Source organism: Silurus aristotelis, assembly GCF_946808225.1.
Source record: "Silurus aristotelis genome assembly, chromosome: 15".
In the NCBI taxonomy this organism is placed as follows: Eukaryota; Metazoa; Chordata; class Actinopteri; order Siluriformes; family Siluridae; genus Silurus; species Silurus aristotelis.
The window spans coordinates 4,065,291-4,088,836 of record NC_139588.1 but is presented as its reverse complement, the minus strand read 5'-3'; the positions used below and the strand labels follow the sequence as shown (position 1 = coordinate 4,088,836).

The window sequence follows — 23,546 nt, the reverse complement described above, 5'->3', positions numbered from 1 at the left end:
GGAAAATTCCTACACGTACAATTCACATCTGCAAGGATTTTTTATATTATTATTTCACTATGGTTAAGGGTTATGTGGATGTTTTCAGATCTATTTCAGGAGTACTGAAGTCTGCTCTTGATCTTGACACACTCTGGTCTTGGTCTAAACTAAAACATTACCTGCTTCTCCTTAACAGTTGAGTACTACAATCTGGAAATTTGTGCAACTTTTCATATCAATTATTACCCATAAATAAATTGCTAGCAAAAAAAGTCGTCATTTCCCAATACTGAAAACTACATGCAGAGAAAAGCAGTCATTTCATAATAATAATAATAATAATAATAATAATAATAATAATAATAATAATAATACATTTTATTTAGGGACGCTTTACACGACACTTAAAGACACATTACATACAAAATAAAAACACAAAATAATTAACATCAACTATACAACCAATAAGCCGTACGTACACAATATCAAACAAGATCTGAAAGTAAAAAAAGAGTCACTGTTGCAAATTTCGAGAAGTACAGTAGATTCCACATATACACAGCAGCGTAGCCAAAAACTCGAGATGCCAAGCGCATAGGAGGAAGAACAAAAACATAATCAGGGTTTTTTTTTTTCATTGACTAAAAGACAATATCTTGCCTTATAATTATGCATATGTCGCTGCACACTAGTCATTAATGAAAATATCAAATCTAATTCAGTATCATCATGTTACCATTTATAGAAATTCAAAAGACACAATTTCTTGAAAATAGAAAACCAGCACCTCCGATCCAAAAGACGACGCCTTTATTCATATTTCAGATCCACAGGATGAGGAAAGTACTTGGGAAAGATATTTCCTCAACAACATTGTTAATTTTCTTCGAAAACTGGATTTAGAGTTCCATTCCAGAGAGGGTAATCTTGAGCAAGCTTACCTGAAACAGAGAAAAACACAACGGGTTGAGAGAAGTACGAGTTCCTGACATGAAAAAGTGAAGTAAGAACTATCTGTGCACCTTTCGGAGATGTATAGAGTGGTGCATATGAAAAGCACATCTCTTACCCTGACTATACTTCCACACCAACAGCATGACAAATCCCCCTATTAGCAGCAGGCCAAGTGATGCTGCTGCACCTATTGCGCTATACACGAGTAAAGCATTACCTAATGGCATGTCCTTTACTAAAACACACACACACACACACACACACACACACACACACACACACACACACACATAAAATTATTGGATTTTTGATTTCCAACTCATTGAATGTTTTCTGTTTGATATTTAGAGAATATATAGAGATTATTGAAATCATCCACATTCATGTTTTACACTTTCAATGTTTATAGTATTTGCCATAGTAAAGCTCAGTGATCAAATCAAAGAAAAATGCGTTCTTTTGTCGAAAGGCTTACTGATACAGGTAGGGAGCAGATCAGTCCAAAGTCCAGAAGCAGAACAGATAAGGTCCTTGGTACTATTCAGCCTGTAGCCTTCAGGACAGCTGAACACACACTGCGAACCGAAGCTGAAGTTCCCTCTTGGATGTGAGCAGTTCATCAAGGGGACAGGAGTGGAATCTGATTGCTGTAATGGTGCCAGCAAGAGGGATTCACACTGAACAACTGAATAAATACACAAGCATAAAGGGAAAAAAAAAAAAAAAAAAAAAAAGAGCATTAGACGTGATAATGTTCCTTTTGTATTTTGTTTATTTCTTTATTTTGAATGACAAACATTTACCTTCACAAGAAGGTACCGTCTGACTCCAGGTTCCAGCTGCTGTGCAACTCAGATTCGACTCCCCTCTGAGCACGTGCCCAATCTCACATTTAAATCTACAGTGTGAGCCATAACTGAAGAGGAAATGTGGGTAAGAGCAGTTCATCCAGCCATTCCCCGGACTAGACAGTAGAGGGCACTGTCGAGCTGCCAAAGAAGGAGCAGTGTAAAGAAAGTGAGCATGCATTGGTGTGGGGTCTATACTGTATGATGCGAATGGTATAGCTAACAGAGTGTAGTTTCAAATGTCTAGTTAAGAAAAATAATAGTTTAAACCATAAAATAATATTAACATTTGGAAGAACTGTGGTGTGTGTATGTTTTTTTAGATGGTTCTCCATGTAGTTGTCCTTACTACTGCCATCTGTGGCTTGGTCATAAGAGAGAGCTAGACTAACATGCTTTATAGCAAGAAAATAAAACTGCAAACATGACCTAAACACACTCACACTGTACCTTCACACGTTGGTGTTTCTGCTGACCAGCTGCCGGTCTTAAGGCAGGTGAGCGTGTTCTCTCCTCTTAGTGTGTATCCTTCTTCACAGGTTACATTGCAGGAGGAACGGAATGAGAACTTTCCATGTGGATCGGAACACTTCATGGGAGCATTTCCAGGGGTCACAAGCTGGTCACAGGTCACAGCTGTTTTATAAAGTTTGAGTTAACAGTCTAAATGTGATCAGGATTACAAAAATCAAATACTTTTAAAAATCACGTGTTTTTGTTAGGTTTGGAAAAACAAGCATTTTGAAAATGTACACAATAATGAACATATGTTGTTTAAAATGTTTAATGGTTAAATCGATCTAAAATAAAATCACATCGACAATTTTAAAAGTGTGAAACATGTCAACACTTAAAGCACGATCATGGACACTCGTAATGTAATGCTAGTACATTGTCCATGCTTGATAGTTTTTATATATTATATTTACAATTAGCAGATGATCATCAGTCATGGTCTGAGTTCTTGCAACCGATTTAAGTTGCAAAAGCCTATTTTTAAGTTGCAAAAGCCCATTTATCTAACAGCAATGCGCAATTTCTGAGTTCCTGCATTCATACAGATGTTTCACAAAAGCAGAAGGCTTCCTTTGACTTCCTGCTGGAGTTCCAGTGATAACACTTCTCTGTGATAAACATGCCAGTGACACTAATGAAGCTACATTATAATTCAAGCTTGTAAATGTTACTTTTACCAGCGACTATAAATATGATTTAGTTATTGGGGTGTTATGTGTCGACTGTCCAGTGTGATCTTACTGTGTGTGTGTGTGTGTGTGTTTGTGTGTTTGTGTGTGTGTGTGTGTGTGTGTGTGTGTGTGTGTGTGTGTGTGTGTGTGTGTGTGTGTGTGTGTGTGAGAGCTTCCCAATAAGTAGTTCTTTTCGATTGCATTAGGAAAAACTGTACTCTAAAATCCTGGTGTGTTTGCTAAGTGCCACTCTTGATTCCTGTAAGTAAGGTTGATTAAACATATTTTACTGTAAAATTGAATTTTGGGGAAATCTGACTGATTGTGCTTAAAGATCATTGAAATGCTGCATCAATGCTAAAAACTCTGTACCTTTGCAAGTGGGGTTTTTGGGTGTCCACTGTCCTCTGTGGTCACACTGAGTTTTATTGGAACCTATGAGCTTAAAACCTTCGTCACAGTAAAACACACAGGTGGAGTTGTAGCTGTTGGTGGAGAGGGGATGAGTGCAGTTCCTTCTCACCTCAGTGGAGTGAATAGAGAGAGGACCACACTGTACCGCTGTGGATACACACACACACACACACACACACACACACACACACACACACACACACACACACACACACACACACACACACACACACACACACATACACACAATGTACAGTATTAAGACAAGGCACTGAAGAAAGGCTGCTGTTTTCTGCATAATGAGGCTGAAAAGTTATAATTTGAAGACGTGCCTTATAGGAAACACGATTTCTTTGTTCATCGTTATTAAAGATCTAATAGCATAGTAATTGAGGATACTTCAGAGAGTCAATACAATGTTAGTTTACCTTGACACACTGGAAGACTGTGGGTCCACTTCCCCTGTGAGTTACAGAGGGTCTGGTTTGAACCCGTCAACAGAAACCCGACGTCACACTCAAAACGACAAATGGAGCCATAAGCATATTTTTCCAAGGGGTCCGTACAATGCATGGAGCCATACGGAGCAGAGTTGAGATCCCTGCACTTCACAACTTTACACATAAAAGTACAAGAAATGATCTATAATTCTGTCGGTACATTATAGAGGAAACTGTGATGATGGTCTACACTCACACTGTACCTTCACACGTTGGTGTTTCTGCTGACCAGCTGGCGTTCTTGAGACAGGTGAGCGTGTTCTCTCCTCTCAGTGTGTATCCTTCTTCACAGATTACGTTACAGGAGGAACGGAACGAGAACTTTCCATATGGATCAGTACAGTTTATGTGAGCATTTCCAGGGGTCGCAAGCTGGTCACAGGTCACAGCTGCAATAAAAAACATAAAAAAATAATTAATCATATATTACAATACATTAACAAGTCAAGGGTATGTGTTTTGGTAGGTTTTGAAAAAATTCCCTTTTTCAATATGTTGTTTAAAAGGTTTAATGGTTACACTGTTCAAAATAAAACCACATGAACAATGTCTAATGGTTCAATCATGATTTTGGGACACCAGGTGGTTATTAGACTGTCACTAGGTATTTTCCAGATTATTGCTATAGTTAATAGTTGCTTGCTAAGATATTCCAGTTGGTTGGAGGTTTGCAGTTGGCTTTTGTGTTGAGCTGGATGCTTGCTAAAGAATCTAAACAGGTGACTATTATGTTAACCGGCTGCCAATGAAATTTATGGATCTATGTCAAAAAGGCAACCGGTCAGGTTTTATGGTTTTCAAGGAGGTAGTTGATGAAGAGCATTTTTACAGTAGGTGTCTTTATTGTCCAGTAGGGTGAAGACCAAGTCAAGTGTGCTAGAGTTGATACACCAACTGTGCTGTTTCCAATCAGGTGGGCAGGTTGGTTTTGATGTTCCTCATAATAAATCTCTGTTAGTGTTAAGAGGTTCTTACACTGGTTCACACACATTCCTTTATCCAGTGTCTATGGAATATTTATGATGTTAGTACGTAAGGTATACAGGAAATCATTATCTGGGCTCACACATCTCCGGCTAGTATGTCTTCTTAACCAAACAGGAAACAGCTTTAGGTCAGGCTTTCCTTCCAATGTGTTTATACACAGTACTTGTCTGTTACCTGCATTAGAGCAAACAAGATCATTTTCTCCATTTCTGTGTGCTGTGTGATTCTTCCCTGTTCAGAAAAAGTGTAAACAGGAAGAAGATGCATTGTAGGAGTGGTGGATTACCCTCTGTAAACACGAAGAAGACGCACTGTGGGCGTGTCTCCGTTTATTCAGGTCTGTGCGGCAGTAATGGCGAGTCGAGGCGAGAGCAAGACGAGTTTCTCAAAGTGGAAATATGCTCATTATTTTACTTTAGTTAAGTATAAAGACAAAAACTTTTTAGTCAAATGTAAGCTGTGTCTTTCTGGTTCAAAGGTCGTATCTACTGCGATAAACAGCAACTCCAATCTGCCGAAGCTCCTCCAGGAACCCCATGCTAGAAGCTAGAAGCTAACCCGGTGTTCTGTTCTACATTGTTGATAGTTTTCATACTTCAGCTGTGAAAGGAATATGTTTAAGAGCTCAACACAACAGCAGAAGCCACATTAGTTTTTGACTGTGAATATATTATTCAGCTTGTTTTGTTATTTATTTCAGAAATCCTTGTGATATATTCAGTTTGTGCAGGTCTGACTTTAATAAAATAGTGTTTAAAAATGACTTTGTGTTTAAGTCAGTTTTGTGTTTGTATAGACCATAACGCATAAAAGGGCATTAATGGGAACATTAAAGAACGTTCTTTTAAAAAGTAACTAAAAAGTTACTTTTAACACTAATGCATTTTGGTGTAAGTAATCAACAAAGTAACTAAGTTACTTTTTGAATGAAGTAACGAGTAAGTGTAACTAGTTACTATTTTTTAGTAACGAGCACAACACTGCTCTGCTAGGCACATTGTCTAGTCCAGCAGCTTCTCAGCGGCTTTCTGTGATAAGACACAGCAGGAGCAGTGGTTTTCTGCATCATCTGCAAGGCCAAGTGCAGAATCTGTTCTTTGTGAAAGAGAAAGAAAGCTCTACAGCATGGACATATGTGTGTGTGCATGTATATAGTAGTAAATAGTGTTAGTGAAAAGTCAAAGTAAATTGCAGGAAGAATAAAAAGACAATTTTGAATTGTCTAAAGTCTGTCTCCCTGTTTTTTTTGTTTTTTTTTTACAAACATGCAAATTGAATTAAATCAAAATCATACAATACGGCCATCGGTTAGTCCCACCCCCTCACACTTCCATTTATTTATTTAAAAATCTTATTCATTATTTTTCTACCAATTAAATGAATTGGTAGAAAATTTGGAAAGAGGTATTTTCTAATTGCAGAAAGTAAATTCAATATATACTGACCCATGAGTTAAACACCACATATGGAGTTAAATAACACATTAAATTTGTTACAGACACAACAACATCAATTCTAGTTTTACATTATGGACTCAAGGCTATGCGAGTTTTCCAGTGGTGGGCCGTCAGGGCGAGCAGGACCTTCTCTTTTCAAGAAAGGCTAGACATCATGAGGAGGTCGGCTAACCCTGGGCTAAACCCTAGCTTGTCTCAGCCCAGGAAAGGGTTTGTTTACCACTTCCAGACCAGTGAATACTGGTACCACTGCATTACAGCCTCTGAGGGGCAGTGCAAATTATGAGTTTGCATATCTGGTGAGTAAGTTGTATTTTATTTACAGTTGTAATGTTTTTGTCATGTTATTAGGCAAATATTGATTCTAAACTGCTCCAGAAGATGTAGGTGCACAGTTGTGGTTGTAGTGTAAAGTGTTAGAGTCTTAACTGGGTTTCTTGCTTTAGTAAAATGGTTTTCACATTCCATATGTGAAATGCCTCTCTCTCTGTAATGCCACGTGCTGTTATATTGCGTTATACGTAATACGTGATTGTGGTGGTATTAAGAGGTGAATTAGGTCGGGTCCCCACTGAAGGCCCAGGTACCAAATGCACAGCCCACCACTGGAGTTTTCACTGGGACACAAATTGCTTGTTTGTTCCCCGTGTTGAGCTCAAGTAGCCAATGCCCTTCAAGTCCACACAGCAATTTGAAGATGTTGACGATGAAGCATGGAGAATTGAAAGAAGTGTGCAGTTGGATAGGTGGAATTATCTGGGATTGACAGGCTACTATCATAATTTTGTGAATAATTATTAATCACTAGTCTAATCACTTACTGATTTCACTGATTAGGAATTGTTGTCCCACATCACAAACCTATCAACAACTTTGTTATCTCACCTTCGGTCACTGCATGCAACCTTGGGTTAACCAATCAAATCTTTTGTCACATTGTCACCCTCATGTCAAATTCATCTTTACTACATCAGGACAATTTGTCCATTTCTGTCCACACAGGTGATTGTTCAGTCCATCACCATCTTAAGACTGGATTTCTGCAACACGCTCCTGGCAGATCTGCCTCTGACCTTTAACCTTCAGAAAAAATTTTTTCTTGCAACCGATTTGAGTTGCAAAAGCCTAGGTTCATCTGTGGGTTCCTTTTTTTTTTTACTTAATAACAATGTGAAACATATTACATAGTCCCTGCTTTCTCACAAATGTCTTACAAAAGAAGAAGGGAGGGGCCCTGACTTCCTGCTGGAGTTGCAGTGATAAAAAATGTCAGTGATAAACATACCAGTTTAACTGTGCCAATGATGCTTCAGTGCATTAAAAAAATTATTTAGACCCCCCTTCACTTTCTTTCACTTGAATTGTCATTGTCACTGTTACTGTTTTTTTGGTTTGTTATTGTCAAACTTCATTCCATTCCATACAAATTGTACTTCCCTTTTGCACATCTAAATCACAGTCCCATGGTTTCCTTTAGACATAATGTTTAGGATTGAGGCCAAACAGCTTATATACAGTCTTGCTTATATTTTTTGCTTATAGATTATAGAATCATATTTCACACAGTGCTTTATTTTGCAAAATCCAAGTGAGCTTCAGTGGGTTTTGCACTGAGAAGAGGTTTCCATCTAGCCACTCTTCCATAAAGCCCCACAGGGTCTGTCCATCTCCACACAGGATCTCCGGAACTCAGTCAGAGTGCCCATCGGGTCTCTGGTTACCTCTCTTACCAAGGTCCTTCTCCCCCAATTGCTCAGTTTGGCCAAGCGATCAGATCTTGAAAGAGAGTATCTCCTGGCTGTTCCAAACATCTTCCATTTAAGAATTATGAAGGTCACTGTTCTTGGAAATCTTCAGGGCAGCAGAAATATTTTTTCATTTTTCCTCAGAATTAGGAAATGAGAAAAGCTTTGCAACAATCCTGTCTCTGAGCTCTGCACGCAGTTCCTTTGACCTTATGGCTTGGTTTTTGCTCTGGTCTACATTGTCAGCTGTGAGGCCTTCGATTTAGATGTGTGTGTCTTTAAAATCCTGTCTAATCAATAACCTTTTCCACAGGAGGACTGCAGTCAAAGTGGAGAAACATCTCAGTAATGATCAAGAAATGTCAAGTGTTGTTGCAAAGGGTCTGAATACTTATGCAAGTGATATTTCAGTTTTGTTTTGTTTTTATACCCAAACATTTGTAGAATTCTGTTGAATTCTGTAGAATACTGTCCACTGTCCATTAATCATACTTTGTGTGTGTGTGTGTGTGTGTGTGTGTGTGTGTGTGTGTGTGTGTGTGTGTGTGTGTGTGTGTGTTCGTGTGTGTACAGTGGTGTGAAAAAGTGTTGATGTTCCTCATTTCTTATTTTTTTGCATGTTTTCACACTTTAATGTTTCAGATAATCAAACTAATTTAAATATTATTAAAAGATAACACAAGTAAACACAACATGCAGTTTTTAAATGAAGGTTTTTATTATTGAGGGAAAACAAAATCCAAAACTACATGGCCCTGTGTGAAAAGGTGTTTGCCCCTAAACCTAATAACTGAAATAATATATTCCAACCTTAGCAGCAACAACTGCACTGTCAGGACTTTGATTGGGCCACTCCAAAGACTTCGTTTTGTTTTTCGTCAGCCATTCCGAGGTGGACTTGCTGGTGTGTTTTGGATCTTTGTCCTGCTGCAGAACCCACGAACAGATGGCCGGACATTCTCTTTCAGGATTTTTGGGTAAACAGCAGAATTCATGGTTCCATTTATCACAGCAAGTCTTTCAGGTCCTGAAGCAGCAAAACAGACCCAGACCATCACACTACCACCACCATATTTTACTGTTGGTATGATGTTCTTTTTCTGAAATGCGGTGTTACTTTCACGCTGGACGTAATGGGGGACACACCTTACAAAAAGTTAAACTTTTGTCTTTTCAGTCCACAGAGTATTTTCCCAAAAGTCTTTGGGATCATCAAGATGTTTTCTGGCAAAACTGAAGCGAGTCTTTATGTTCTTTTCACTCAGCAGCAGTTTTCATCTTAGAACTCTGCCATGCAGACCATTTTTGCCCAGTATCTTTCTTATGGTAGAGTCATGAACAGTGACCTTAACTGAGGCAAGTGAGGCCTGCAGTCCTTTGGATGTTGTTTTGGGGTCTTTTGTGAGTCGTCGCTGTGCTCTTGGGGTAATTTTGGTCGGCTGGCCACTCCTGGGAAGGTTCTTCACTGTTCCATGTTTTTTCATTTGTGAATAATGGCTCTTACTGTGGTTCACTGGAGTCCCAAAGCTTAGAAATGGCTTTATAACCTTTTCCAGACTGATAGATCTCAATTACTTTCTCTCATTTCTTTCTGAATTTTTTCTGAATTGTATCTCTGCATGATGTCTAGCTTTTGAGGATCGTTAATCGTCGACTATTAAGCGCACCCTTATATAAGCCGCACCCACTAAATTTTACAAATATTTTTATTTTTAACATAAATAAGCCGCACCTGTCTATAAGCCTATATATGTCTACACTAATGAACTTTACACAGGCTTTAACGAAAGACACGTTACACGGTGTAACGGGTAAAATATGTTGCGCTTCCTTTAGGAGCATAGCGGTATTTTGGGAACAGCATGCCACTGCATTTTTCCAGTATTACTGCATGTGTTCAAGACGAGGAATATGTCCTTATTATTTTCTGATGCTCATTTTTTTGTGAATGCTCAAGTTTCTTTGACTAACCCGTAACTCTGTTGCCAAGAAAAATAAAAAAGGACGAGTTTTGGAAACTTGTCTGTGCTTATATGATTTTTGTTGCAACTGGAGTTACAACTCGAGCTCTCCCTTCACCCAGACTCAACGCGTTACAACGGCTTGTTGTAACGGTAAAAAGGTTTGTTGTAAACAGTAGCCTACCAAGAAAGTCATTGTTCATTGTCTTCCTCCTTCCTTCACAACTATTTCTCTCGGGAGTTTATCTTTTGGCATCGTCGTGCGTTTAAAAATCACCCGGTGAAAGCTTCTCTCCCGATGCTGTGCAGCTCAGAACACAGGTGAAGTGCGTTTTTTTGGTTTCCGTTCGGAAATTTTATTGGTCTAATGGTATGGGGCTCAGTTTTTTGGCTTGAAGTTTGTGAAACCGGGAAAAACCCAGGAAAAATTAATAAATTAGCCGCTTCATTGTTTAATCCGCGGGGTTCAAAACATAGGAAAAAAGTAGCGGCTTATAGTTCAAAAAATACGGTACTTCACTTTGTCAGGCAGGTCCTATTTAAGATATTTCTTGATTACGAACAGGTGTGGCAGTAATCAGTGCCTGGGTGTGGCTAGAGAAATAGATCTCAGGTGTGATAAACCACACCGAGATTTTGTTTTCCCGCAATAATAAAAACCTTCATTTAAAAACTGCATGTTGTGTTCACTTGTGTTATCTTTTACTAATATTTAAATTAGTTTGATTATCTGAAACATTAAAGTGTGAAAACATGCAAACAAATAAGAAATCAGGACAACACTTTTTTACACCACTGTATGTGTGTGTAAGAGAGCGCTTTCCAATAAGTAGTTATCTCAATTGCATTTGGAAAAACTGTACCTTCACACGTTGGTGTTTCTGCTGACCAGCTGGCGTTCTTGAGACAGGTGAGCGTGTTCTCTCCTCTCAGTGTGTATCCTTCTTCACAGATTACGTTACAGGAGGAACGGAACGAGAACTTTCCATATGGATCAGTACAGTTCATGTCAGCATTTCCAGGGGTCACAAGCTGGTCACAGGTCACAGCTGTTTTATAAAGTTTGAGTTAACAGTCTAAATGTGATCAGGATTACAAAAATCAAATACTTTTAAAAATCACGTGTTTTTGTTAGGTTTGGAAAAACAAGCATTTTGAAAATGTACACAATAATGAACATATGTTGTTTAAAATGTTTAATGGTTAAATCGATCTAAAATAAAATCACATCGACAATTTTAAAAGTGTGAAACATGTCAACACTTAAAGCACGATCATGGACACTCGTAATGTAATGCTAGTACATTGTCCATGCTTGATAGTTTTTATATATTATATTTACAATTAGCAGATGATCATCAGTCATGGTCTGAGTTCTTGCAACCGATTTAAGTTGCAAAAGCCTATTTTTAAGTTGCAAAAGCCCATTTATCTAACAGCAATGCGCAATTTCTGAGTTCCTGCATTCATACAGATGTTTCACAAAAGCAGAAGGCTTCCTTTGACTTCCTGCTGGAGTTCCAGTGATAACACTTCTCTGTGATAAACATGCCAGTGACACTAATGAAGCTACATTATAATTCAAGCTTGTAAATGTTACTTTTACCAGCGACTATAAATATGATTTAGTTATTGGGGTGTTATGTGTCGACTGTCCAGTGTGATCTTACTGTGTGTGTGTGTGTGTGTGTTTGTGTGTTTGTGTGTGTGTGTGTGTGTGTGTGTGTGTGTGTGTGTGTGTGTGTGTGTGTGTGTGTGTGAGAGCTTCCCAATAAGTAGTTCTTTTCGATTGCATTAGGAAAAACTGTACTCTAAAATCCTGGTGTGTTTGCTAAGTGCCACTCTTGATTCCTGTAAGTAAGGTTGATTAAACATATTTTACTGTAAAATTGAATTTTGGGGAAATCTGACTGATTGTGCTTAAAGATCATTGAAATGCTGCATCAATGCTAAAAACTCTGTACCTTTGCAAGTGGGGTTTTTGGGTGTCCACTGTCCTCTGTGGTCACACTGAGTTTTATTGGAACCTATGAGCTTAAAACCTTCGTCACAGTAAAACACACAGGTGGAGTTGTAGCTGTTGGTGGAGAGGGGATGAGTGCAGTTCCTTCTCACCTCAGTGGAGTGAATAGAGAGAGGACCACACTGTACCGCTGTGGATACACACACACACACACACACACACACACACACACACACACACACACACACACACACATACACACAATGTACAGTATTAAGACAAGGCACTGAAGAAAGGCTGCTGTTTTCTGCATAATGAGGCTGAAAAGTTATAATTTGAAGACGTGCCTTATAGGAAACACGATTTCTTTGTTCATCGTTATTAAAGATCTAATAGCATAGTAATTGATGATACTTCAGAGAGTCAATACAATGTTAGTTTACCTTGACACACTGGAAGACTGTGGGTCCACTTCCCCTGTGAGTTACAGAGGGTCTGGTTTGAACCCGTCAACAGAAACCCGACGTCACACTCAAAACGACAAATGGAGCCATAAGCATATTTTTCCAAGGGGTCCGTACAATGCATGGAGCCATACGGAGCAGAGTTGAGATCCCTGCACTTCACAACTTTACACATAAAAGTACAAGAAATGATCTATAATTCTGTCGGTACATTATAGAGGAAACTGTGATGATGGTCTACACTCACACTGTACCTTCACACGTTGGTGTTTCTGCTGACCAGCTGGCGTTCTTGAGACAGGTGAGCGTGTTCTCTCCTCTCAGTGTGTATCCTTCTTCACAGATTACGTTACAGGAGGAACGGAACGAGAACTTTCCATATGGATCAGTACAGTTTATGTGAGCATTTCCAGGGGTCGCAAGCTGGTCACAGGTCACAGCTGCAATAAAAAACATAAAAAAATAATTAATCATATATTACAATACATTAACAAGTCAAGGGTATGTGTTTTGGTAGGTTTTGAAAAAATTCCCTTTTTCAATATGTTGGTGCATTGTGCAATAAGAAGATGCATTGTAGGATTGGTGGATTACCCTCTGTAAACACGAAGAAGACGCACTGTGGGCGTGTCTCCGTTTATTCAGGTCTGTGCGGCAGTAATGGCGAGTCGAGGCGAGAGCAAGACGAGTTTCTCAAAGTGGAAATATGCTCATTATTTTACTTTAGTTAAGTATAAAGACAAAAACTTTTTAGTCAAATGTAAGCTGTGTCTTTCTGGTTCAAAGGTCGTATCTACTGCGATAAACAGCAACTCCAATCTGCCGAAGCTCCTCCAGGAACTCCATGCTAGAAGCTAGAAGCTAACCCGGTGTTCTGTTCTACATTGTTGATAGTTTTCATACTTCAGCTGTGAAAGGAATATGTTTAAGAGCTCAACACAACAGCAGAAGCCACATTAGTTTTTGACTGTGAATATATTATTCAGCTTGTTTTGTTATTTATTTCAGAAATCCTTGTGATATATTCAGTTTGTGCAGGTCTGACTTTAATAAAATAGTGTTTAAAAATGACTTTGTGTTTAAGTCAGTTTTGTGTTTGTATAGACCATAACGCATAAAAGGGCATTAATGGGAACATTAAAGAACGTTCTTTTAAAAAGTAACTAAAAAGTTACTTTTAACACTAATGCATTTTGGTGTAAGTAATCAACAAAGTAACTAAGTTACTTTTTGAATGAAGTAACGAGTAAGTGTAACTAGTTACTATTTTTTAGTAACGAGCACAACACTGCTCTGCTAGGCACATTGTCTAGTCCAGCAGCTTCTCAGCGGCTTTCTGTGATAAGACACAGCAGGAGCAGTGGTTTTCTGCATCATCTGCAAGGCCAAGTGCAGAATCTGTTCTTTGTGAAAGAGAAAGAAAGCTCTACAGCATGGACATATGTGTGTGTGCATGTATATAGTAGTAAATAGTGTTAGTGAAAAGTCAAAGTAAATTGCAGGAAGAATAAAAAGACAATTTTGAATTGTCTAAAGTCTGTCTCCCTGTTTTTTTTGTTTTTTTTTTACAAACATGCAAATTGAATTAAATCAAAATCATACAATACGGCCATCGGTTAGTCCCACCCCCTCACACTTCCATTTATTTATTTAAAAATCTTATTCATTATTTTTCTACCAATTAAATGAATTGGTAGAAAATTTGGAAAGAGGTATTTTCTAATTGCAGAAAGTAAATTCAATATATACTGACCCATGAGTTAAACACCACATATGGAGTTAAATAACACATTAAATTTGTTACAGACACAACAACATCAATTCTAGTTTTACATTATGGACTCAAGGCTATGCGAGTTTTCCAGTGGTGGGCCGTCAGGGCGAGCAGGACCTTCTCTTTTCAAGAAAGGCTAGACATCATGAGGAGGTCGGCTAACCCTGGGCTAAACCCTAGCTTGTCTCAGCCCAGGAAAGGGTTTGTTTACCACTTCCAGACCAGTGAATACTGGTACCACTGCATTACAGCCTCTGAGGGGCAGTGCAAATTATGAGTTTGCATATCTGGTGAGTAAGTTGTATTTTATTTACAGTTGTAATGTTTTTGTCATGTTATTAGGCAAATATTGATTCTAAACTGCTCCAGAAGATGTAGGTGCACAGTTGTGGTTGTAGTGTAAAGTGTTGGAGTCTTAACTGGGTTTCTTGCTTTAGTAAAATGGTTTTCACATTCCATATGTGAAATGCCTCTCTCTCTGTAATGCCACGTGCTGTTATATTGCGTTATACGTAATACGTGATTGTGGTGGTATTAAGAGGTGAATTAGGTCGGGTCCCCACTGAAGGCCCAGGTACCAAATGCACAGCCCACCACTGGAGTTTTCACTGGGACACAAATTGCTTGTTTGTTCCCCGTGTTGAGCTCAAGTAGCCAATGCCCTTCAAGTCCACACAGCAATTTGAAGATGTTGACGATGAAGCATGGAGAATTGAAAGAAGTGTGCAGTTGGATAGGTGGAATTATCTGGGATTGACAGGCTACTATCATAATTTTGTGAATAATTATTAATCACTAGTCTAATCACTTACTGATTTCACTGATTAGGAATTGTTGTCCCACATCACAAACCTATCAACAACTTTGTTATCTCACCTTCGGTCACTGCATGCAACCTTGGGTTAACCAATCAAATCTTTTGTCACATTGTCACCCTCATGTCAAATTCATCTTTACTACATCAGGACAATTTGTCCATTTCTGTCCACACAGGTGATTGTTCAGTCCATCACCATCTTAAGACTGGATTTCTGCAACACGCTCCTGGCAGATCTGCCTCTGACCTTTAACCTTCAGAAAAAATTTTTTCTTGCAACCGATTTGAGTTGCAAAAGCCTAGGTTCATCTGTGGGTTCCTTTTTTTTTTTACTTAATAACAATGTGAAACATATTACATAGTCCCTGCTTTCTCACAAATGTCTTACAAAAGAAGAAGGGAGGGGCCCTGACTTCCTGCTGGAGTTGCAGTGATAAAAAATGTCAGTGATAAACATACCAGTTTAACTGTGCCAATGATGCTTCAGTGCATTAAAAAAATTATTTAGACCCCCCTTCACTTTCTTTCACTTGAATTGTCATTGTCACTGTTACTGTTTTTTTGGTTTGTTATTGTCAAACTTCATTCCATTCCATACAAATTGTACTTCCCTTTTGCACATCTAAATCACAGTCCCATGGTTTCCTTTAGACATAATGTTTAGGATTGAGGCCAAACAGCTTATATACAGTCTTGCTTATATTTTTTGCTTATAGATTATAGAATCATATTTCACACAGTGCTTTATTTTGCAAAATCCAAGTGAGCTTCAGTGGGTTTTGCACTGAGAAGAGGTTTCCATCTAGCCACTCTTCCATAAAGCCCCACAGGGTCTGTCCATCTCCACACAGGATCTCCGGAACTCAGTCAGAGTGCCCATCGGGTCTCTGGTTACCTCTCTTACCAAGGTCCTTCTCCCCCAATTGCTCAGTTTGGCCAAGCGATCAGATCTTGAAAGAGAGTATCTCCTGGCTGTTCCAAACATCTTCCATTTAAGAATTATGAAGGTCACTGTTCTTGGAAATCTTCAGGGCAGCAGAAATATTTTTTCATTTTTCCTCAGAATTAGGAAATGAGAAAAGCTTTGCAACAATCCTGTCTCTGAGCTCTGCACGCAGTTCCTTTGACCTTATGGCTTGGTTTTTGCTCTGGTCTACATTGTCAGCTGTGAGGCCTTCGATTTAGATGTGTGTGTCTTTAAAATCATGTCTAATCAATAACCTTTTCCACAGGAGGACTGCAGTCAAAGTGGAGAAACATCTCAGTAATGATCAAGAAATGTCAAGTGTTGTTGCAAAGGGTCTGAATACTTATGCAAGTGATATTTCAGTTTTGTTTTGTTTTTATACCCAAACATTTGTAGAATTCTGTTGAATTCTGTAGAATACTGTCCACTGTCCATTAATCATACTTTGTGTGTGTGTGTGTGTGTGTGTGTGTGTTCGTGTGTGTACAGTGGTGTGAAAAAGTGTTGATGTTCCTCATTTCTTATTTTTTTGCATGTTTTCACACTTTAATGTTTCAGATAATCAAACTAATTTAAATATTATTAAAAGATAACACAAGTAAACACAACATGCAGTTTTTAAATGAAGGTTTTTATTATTGAGGGAAAACAAAATCCAAAACTACATGGCCCTGTGTGAAAAGGTGTTTGCCCCTAAACCTAATAACTGAAATAATATATTCCAACCTTAGCAGCAACAACTGCACTGTCAGGACTTTGATTGGGCCACTCCAAAGACTTCGTTTTGTTTTTCGTCAGCCATTCCGAGGTGGACTTGCTGGTGTGTTTTGGATCTTTGTCCTGCTGCAGAACCCACGAACAGATGGCCGGACATTCTCTTTCAGGATTTTTGGGTAAACAGCAGAATTCATGGTTCCATTTATCACAGCAAGTCTTTCAGGTCCTGAAGCAGCAAAACAGACCCAGACCATCACACTACCACCACCATATTTTACTGTTGGTATGATGTTCTTTTTCTGAAATGCGGTGTTACTTTCACGCTGGACGTAATGGGGGACACACCTTACAAAAAGTTAAACTTTTGTCTTTTCAGTCCACAGAGTATTTTCCCAAAAGTCTTTGGGATCATCAAGATGTTTTCTGGCAAAACTGAAGCGAGTCTTTATGTTCTTTTCACTCAGCAGCAGTTTTCATCTTAGAACTCTGCCATGCAGACCATTTTTGCCCAGTATCTTTCTTATGGTAGAGTCATGAACAGTGACCTTAACTGAGGCAAGTGAGGCCTGCAGTCCTTTGGATGTTGTTTTGGGGTCTTTTGTGAGTCGTCGCTGTGCTCTTGGGGTAATTTTGGTCGGCTGGCCACTCCTGGGAAGGTTCTTCACTGTTCCATGTTTTTTCATTTGTGAATAATGGCTCTTACTGTGGTTCACTGGAGTCCCAAAGCTTAGAAATGGCTTTATAACCTTTTCCAGACTGATAGATCTCAATTACTTTCTCTCATTTCTTTCTGAATTTTTTCTGAATTGTATCTCTGCATGATGTCTAGCTTTTGAGGATCGTTAATCGTCGACTATTAAGCGCACCCTTATATAAGCCGCACCCACTAAATTTTACAAATATTTTTATTTTTAACATAAATAAGCCGCACCTGTCTATAAGCCTATATATGTCTACACTAATGAACTTTACACAGGCTTTAACGAAAGACACGTTACACGGTGTAACGGGTAAAATATGTTGCGCTTCCTTTAGGAGCATAGCGGTATTTTGGGAACAGCATGCCACTGCATTTTTCCAGTATTACTGCATGTGTTCAAGACGAGGAATATGTCCTTATTATTTTCTGATGCTCATTTTTTTGTGAATGCTCAAGTTTCTTTGACTAACCCGTAACTCTGTTGCCAAGAAAAATAAAAAAGGACAAGTTTTGGAAACTTGTCTGTGCTTATATGATTTTTGTTGCAACTGGAGTTACAACTCGAGCTCTCCCTTCACCCAGACTCAACGCGTTACAACGGCTTGTTGTAACGGTAAAAAGGTTTGTTGTAAACAGTAGCCTACCAAGAAAGTCATTGTTCATTGTCTTCCTCCTTCCTTCACAACTATTTCTCTCGGGAGTTTATCTTTTGGCATCGTCGTGCGTTTAAAAATCACCCGGTGAAAGCTTCTCTCCCGATGCTGTGCAGCTCAGAACACAGGTGAAGTGCGTTTTTTTGGTTTCCGTTCGGAAATTTTATTAGTCTAATGGTATGGGGCTCAGTTTTTTGGCTTGAAGTTTGTGAAACCGGGAAAAACCCAGGAAAAATTAATAAATTAGCCGCTTCATTGTTTAATCCGCGGGGTTCAAAACATAGGAAAAAAGTAGCGGCTTATAGTTCAAAAAATACGGTACTTCACTTTGTCAGGCAGGTCCTATTTAAGATATTTCTTGATTACGAACAGGTGTGGCAGTAATCAGTGCCTGGGTGTGGCTAGAGAAATAGATCTCAGGTGTGATAAACCACACCGAGATTTTGTTTTCCCGCAATAATAAAAACCTTCATTTAAAAACTGCATGTTGTGTTCACTTGTGTTATCTTTTACTAATATTTAAATTAGTTTGATTATCTGAAACATTAAAGTGTGAAAACATGCAAACAAATAAGAAATCAGGACAACACTTTTTTACACCACTGTATGTGTGTGTAAGAGAGCGCTTTCCAATAAGTAGTTATCTCAATTGCATTTGGAAAAACTGTACCTTCACACGTTGGTGTTTCTGCTGACCAGCTGGCGTTCTTGAGACAGGTGAGCGTGTTCTCTCCTCTCAGTGTGTATCCTTCTTCACAGATTACGTTACAGGAGGAACGGAACGAGAACTTTCCATATGGATCAGTACAGTTCATGTCAGCATTTCCAGGGGTCGCAAGCTGGTCACAGGTCACAGCTGCAATAAAAAACATAAAAAAATAATTAATCATATATTACAATACATTAACAAGTCAAGGGTATGTGTTTTGGTAGGTTTTGAAAAAATTCCCTTTTTCAATATGTTGGTTAAAAGGTTTAATGGTTACACTGTTCAAAATAAAACCACATGAACAATGTCTAATGGTTCAATCATGATTTTGGGACACCAGGTGGTTATTAGACTGTCACTAGGTATTTTCTAGATTATTGCTATAGTTAATAGTTGCTTGCTAAGATATTCCAGTTGGTTGGAGGTTTGCAGTTGGCTTTTGTGTTGAGCTGGATGCTTGCTAAAGAATCTAAACAGGTGACTATTATGTTAACCGGCTGCCAATGAAATTTATGGATCTATGTCAAAAAAGCAACTGGTCAGGTTTTATGGTTTTCAAGGAGGTAGTTGATGAAGAGCATTTTTACAGTAGGTGTCTTTATTGTCCAGTAGGGTGAAGACCAAGTCAAGTGTGCTAGAGTTGATACACCAACTGTGCTGTTTCCAATCAGGTGGGCAGGTTGGTTTTGATGTTCCTCATAATAAATCTCTGTTAGTGTTAAGAGGTTCTTACACTGGTTCACACACATTCCTTTATCCAGTGTCTATGGAATATTTATGATGTTAGTACGTAAGGTATACAGGAAATCATTATCTGGGCTCACACATCTCCGGCTAGTATGTCTTCTTAACCAAACAGGAAACAGCTTTAGGTCAGGCTTTCCTTCCAATGTGTATATACACAGTACTTGTCTGTTACCTGCATTAGAGCAAACAAGATCATTTTATCCATTTCTATGTGCTGTGTGATTTTTCCCTGTTCAGAAAAGGCACCATGAGCATCGTAGATCGCTTGGAAAACCTCTCCAAGAATTACGTTTTGTTTGGTCATAATAAAAATCTAACAACCTCTCGAAACACTTCATGATAATAGGTGTGAGTCTGCTGGGACAGATAGCATTGAGGAAGGACAATAAAAAGATAATGGTGGCAACTTGGAAACAAGTTGAAACAATGACGCTGCATAGAGAGATGTTGAAGATGCTTCCTGGTCTGCACTTCCTTTAAAACTCTGCTACAGTGTTGGGTAGTAACGCGTAACTTTTTACAGTAACTAATACTGTAACGCGTTACTTTTAAAAATAAAGTAACTTCGTTACCGTTACCGTATGGTGCGTTACCCTTTACTTTTTTAAATGAATTAATTTCGGCTGAAGTGTAGCCTATAGTCTAACCTGTTTACAGCAGAGACGCAGTGTAGGATTGGTGGATGAACCACTGTAAACAGGAAGAAGATGCATTGTAGGATTGGTGGATTACCCTCTGTAAACACGAAGAAGATGCACTGTGGGCGTGTCTCCGTTTATTCAGGTCTGTGCGGCAGTAATGGCGAGTCGAGGCGAGAGCAAGACGAGTTTCTCAAAGTGGAAATATGCTCATTATTTTACTTTAGTTAAGTATAAAGACAAAAACTTTTTAGTCAAATGTAAGCTGTGTCTTTCTGGTTCAAAGGTCGTATCTACTGCGATAAACAGCAACTCCAATCTGCCGAAGCTCCTCCAGGAACTCCATGCTAGAAGCTAGAAGCTAACCCGGTGTTCTGTTCTACATTGTTGATAGTTTTCATACTTCAGCTGTGAAAGGAATATGTTTAAGAGCTCAACACAACAGCAGAAGCCACATTAGTTTTTGACTGTGAATATATTATTCAGCTTGTTTTGTTATTTATTTCAGAAATCCTTGTGATATATTCAGTTTGTGCAGGTCTGACTTTAATAAAATAGTGTTTAAAAATGACTTTGTGTTTAAGTCAGTTTTGTGTTTGTGTAGACCATAACGCATAAAAGGGCATTAATGGGAACATTAAAGAACGTTCTTTTAAAAAGTAACTAAAAAGTTACTTTTAACACTAATGCATTTTGGTGTAAGTAATCAACAAAGTAACTAAGTTACTTTTTGAATGAAGTAACGAGTAAGTGTAACTAGTTACTATTTTTTAGTAACGAGCACAACACTGCTCTGCTAGGCACATTGTCTAGTCCAGCAGCTTCTCAGCGGCTTTCTGTGATAAGACACAGCAGGAGCAGTGGTTTTCTGCATCATCTGCAAGGCCAAGTGCAGAATCTGTTCTTTGTGAAAGAGAAAGAAAGCTCTACAGCATGGACATATGTGTGTGTGCATGTATATAGTAGTAAATAGTGTTAGTGAAAAGTCAAAGTAAATTGCAGGAAGAATAAAAAGACAATTTTGAATTGTCTAAAGTCTGTCTCCCCCTTTTTTTTTTTTTTTTACAAACATGCAAATTGAATTAAATCAAAATTATACAATACGGCCATCGGTTAGTCCCACCCCCTCACACTTCCATTTATTTATTTAAAAATCGTATTCATTATTTTTCTACCAATTAAATGAATTTGTAGAAAATTTGGAAAGAGGTATTTTCTAATTGCAGAAAGTAAATTCAATATATACTGACCCATGAGTTAAACACCACATATGGAGTTAAATAACACATTAAATTTGTTACAGACACAACAACATCAATTCTAGTTTTACATTATGGACTCAAGGCTATACGAGTTTTCCAGTGGTGGGCCGTCAGGGCGAGCAGGACCTTCTCTTTTCAAGAAAGGCTAGACATCATGAGGAGGTCGGCTAACCCTGGGCTAAACCCTAGCTTGTCTCAGCCCAGGAAAGGGTTTGTTTACCACTTCCAGACCAGTGAATACTGGTACCACTGCATTACAGCCTCTGAGGGGCAGTGCAAATTATGAGTTTGCATATCTGGTGAGTAAGTTGTATTTTATTTACAGTTGTAATGTTTTTGTCATGTTATTAGGCAAATATTGATTCTAAACTGTTTCAGAAGATGTAGGTGCACAGTTGTGGTTGTAGTGTAAAGTGTTGGAGTCTTAACTGGGTTTCTTGCTTTAGTAAAATGGTTTTCACATTCCATATGTGAAATGCCTCTCTCTCTGTAATGCCACGTGCTGTTATATTGCGTTATACGTAATACGTGATTGTGGTGGTATTAAGAGGTGAATTAGGTCGGGTCCCCACTGAAGGCCCAGGTACCAAATGCACAGCCCACCACTGGAGTTTTCACTGGGACACAAATTGCTTGTTTGTTCCCCGTGTTGAGCTCAAGTAGCCAATGCCCTTCAAGTCCACACAGCAATTTGAAGATGTTGACGATGAAGCATGGAGAATTGAAAGAAGTGTGCAGTTGGATAGGTGGAATTATCTGGGATTGATTATAGAATCATATTTCACACAGTGCTTTATTTTGCAAAATCCAAGTGAGCTTCAGTGGGTTTTGCACTGAGAAGAGGTTTCCATCTAGCCACTCTTCCATAAAGCCCCACAGGGTCTGTCCATCTCCACACAGGATCTCCGGAACTCAGTCAGAGTGCCCATCGGGTCTCTGGTTACCTCTCTTACCAAGGTCCTTCTCCCCCAATTGCTCAGTTTGGCCAAGCGATCAGCTCTTGAAAGAGAGTATCTCCTGGCTGTTCCAAACATCTTCCATTTAAGAATTATGAGGGTCACTGTTCTTGGAAATCTTCAGGGCAGCAGAAATATTTTTTCATTTTTCCTCAGAATTAGGAAATGAGAAAAGCTTTGCAACAATCCTGTCTCTGAGCTCTGCACGCAGTTCCTTTGACCTTATGGCTTGGTTTTTGCTCTGGTCTACATTGTCAGCTGTGAGGCCTTCGATTTAGATGTGTGTGTCTTTAAAATCCTGTCTAATCAATAACCTTTTCCACAGGAGGACTGCAGTCAAAGTGGAGAAACATCTCAGTAATGATCAAGAAATGTCAAGTGTTGTTGCAAAGGGTCTGAATACTTATGCAAGTGATATTTCAGTTTTTCTTTTTTTATACCCAAACATTTGTAGAATTCTGTTGAATTCTGTAGAATACTGTCCACTGTCCATTAATCATACTTTGTGTGTGTGTGTGTGTGTGTGTGTGTGTGTGTGTGTGTGTGTGTGTGTGTGTGTGTGTTCGTGTGTGTACAGTGGTGTGAAAAAGTGTTGATGTTCCTCATTTCTTATTTTTTGCATGTTTTCACACTTTAATGTTTCAGATAATCAAACTAATTTAAATATTAGTAAAAGATAACACAAGTAAACACAACATGCAGTTTTTAAATGAAGGTTTTTATTATTGAGGGAAAACAAAATCCAAAACTACATGGCCCTGTGTGAAAAGGTGTTTGCCCCTAAACCTAATAACTGAAATAATATATTCCAACCTTAGCAGCAACAACTGCACTGTCAGGACTTTGATTGGGCCACTCCAAAGACTTCGTTTTGTTTTTCGTCAGCCATTCCGAGGTGGACTTGCTGGTGTGTTTTGGATCTTTGTCCTGCTCTAGAACCCACGAACAGATGGCCGGACATTCTCTTTCAGGATTTTTGGGTAAACAGCAGAATTCATGGTTCCATTTATCACAGCAAGTCTTTCAGGTCCTGAAGCAGCAAAACAGACCCAGACCATCACACTACCACCACCATATTTTACTGTTGGTATGATGTTCTTTTTCTGAAATGCGGTGTTACTTTCACGCTGGACGTAATGGGGGA

General features: G+C 38.8%; 1 protein-coding gene across 7 annotated transcripts in view; it reads right to left on the bottom strand.

The window, feature by feature from the left end:
* Positions 1-339: 339 nt before the first annotated feature.
* Positions 340-23,546, bottom strand: part of selp (selectin P) — a 38,255-nt gene continuing 15,048 nt past the window's right edge. For 3 of the 7 annotated variants that reach the window (XM_083562959.1, XM_083562960.1, XM_083562962.1), the window contains 13 exons: positions 18,761-18,946; positions 12,717-12,902; positions 12,442-12,627; positions 12,000-12,188; positions 10,899-11,084; positions 4,089-4,274; positions 3,814-3,999; positions 3,344-3,532; positions 2,235-2,420; positions 1,740-1,925; positions 1,412-1,621; positions 1,052-1,171; positions 340-923 (listed from right to left, as the gene is read on the bottom strand). In XM_083562959.1, the coding sequence (XP_083419085.1) occupies positions 859-923; positions 1,052-1,171; positions 1,412-1,621; positions 1,740-1,925; positions 2,235-2,420; positions 3,344-3,532; positions 3,814-3,999; positions 4,089-4,274; positions 10,899-11,084; positions 12,000-12,188; positions 12,442-12,627; positions 12,717-12,902; positions 18,761-18,946 (2,261 nt within the window). In that variant the 3' untranslated portion in view covers positions 340-858. The remainder of the gene's footprint in view (positions 924-1,051; positions 1,172-1,411; positions 1,622-1,739; positions 1,926-2,234; positions 2,421-3,343; positions 3,533-3,813; positions 4,000-4,088; positions 4,275-10,898; positions 11,085-11,999; positions 12,189-12,441; positions 12,628-12,716; positions 12,903-18,760; positions 18,947-23,546) is intronic. The other 4 variants (XM_083562961.1, XM_083562963.1, XM_083562964.1 and 1 more) reach the window with 4 other exon arrangements.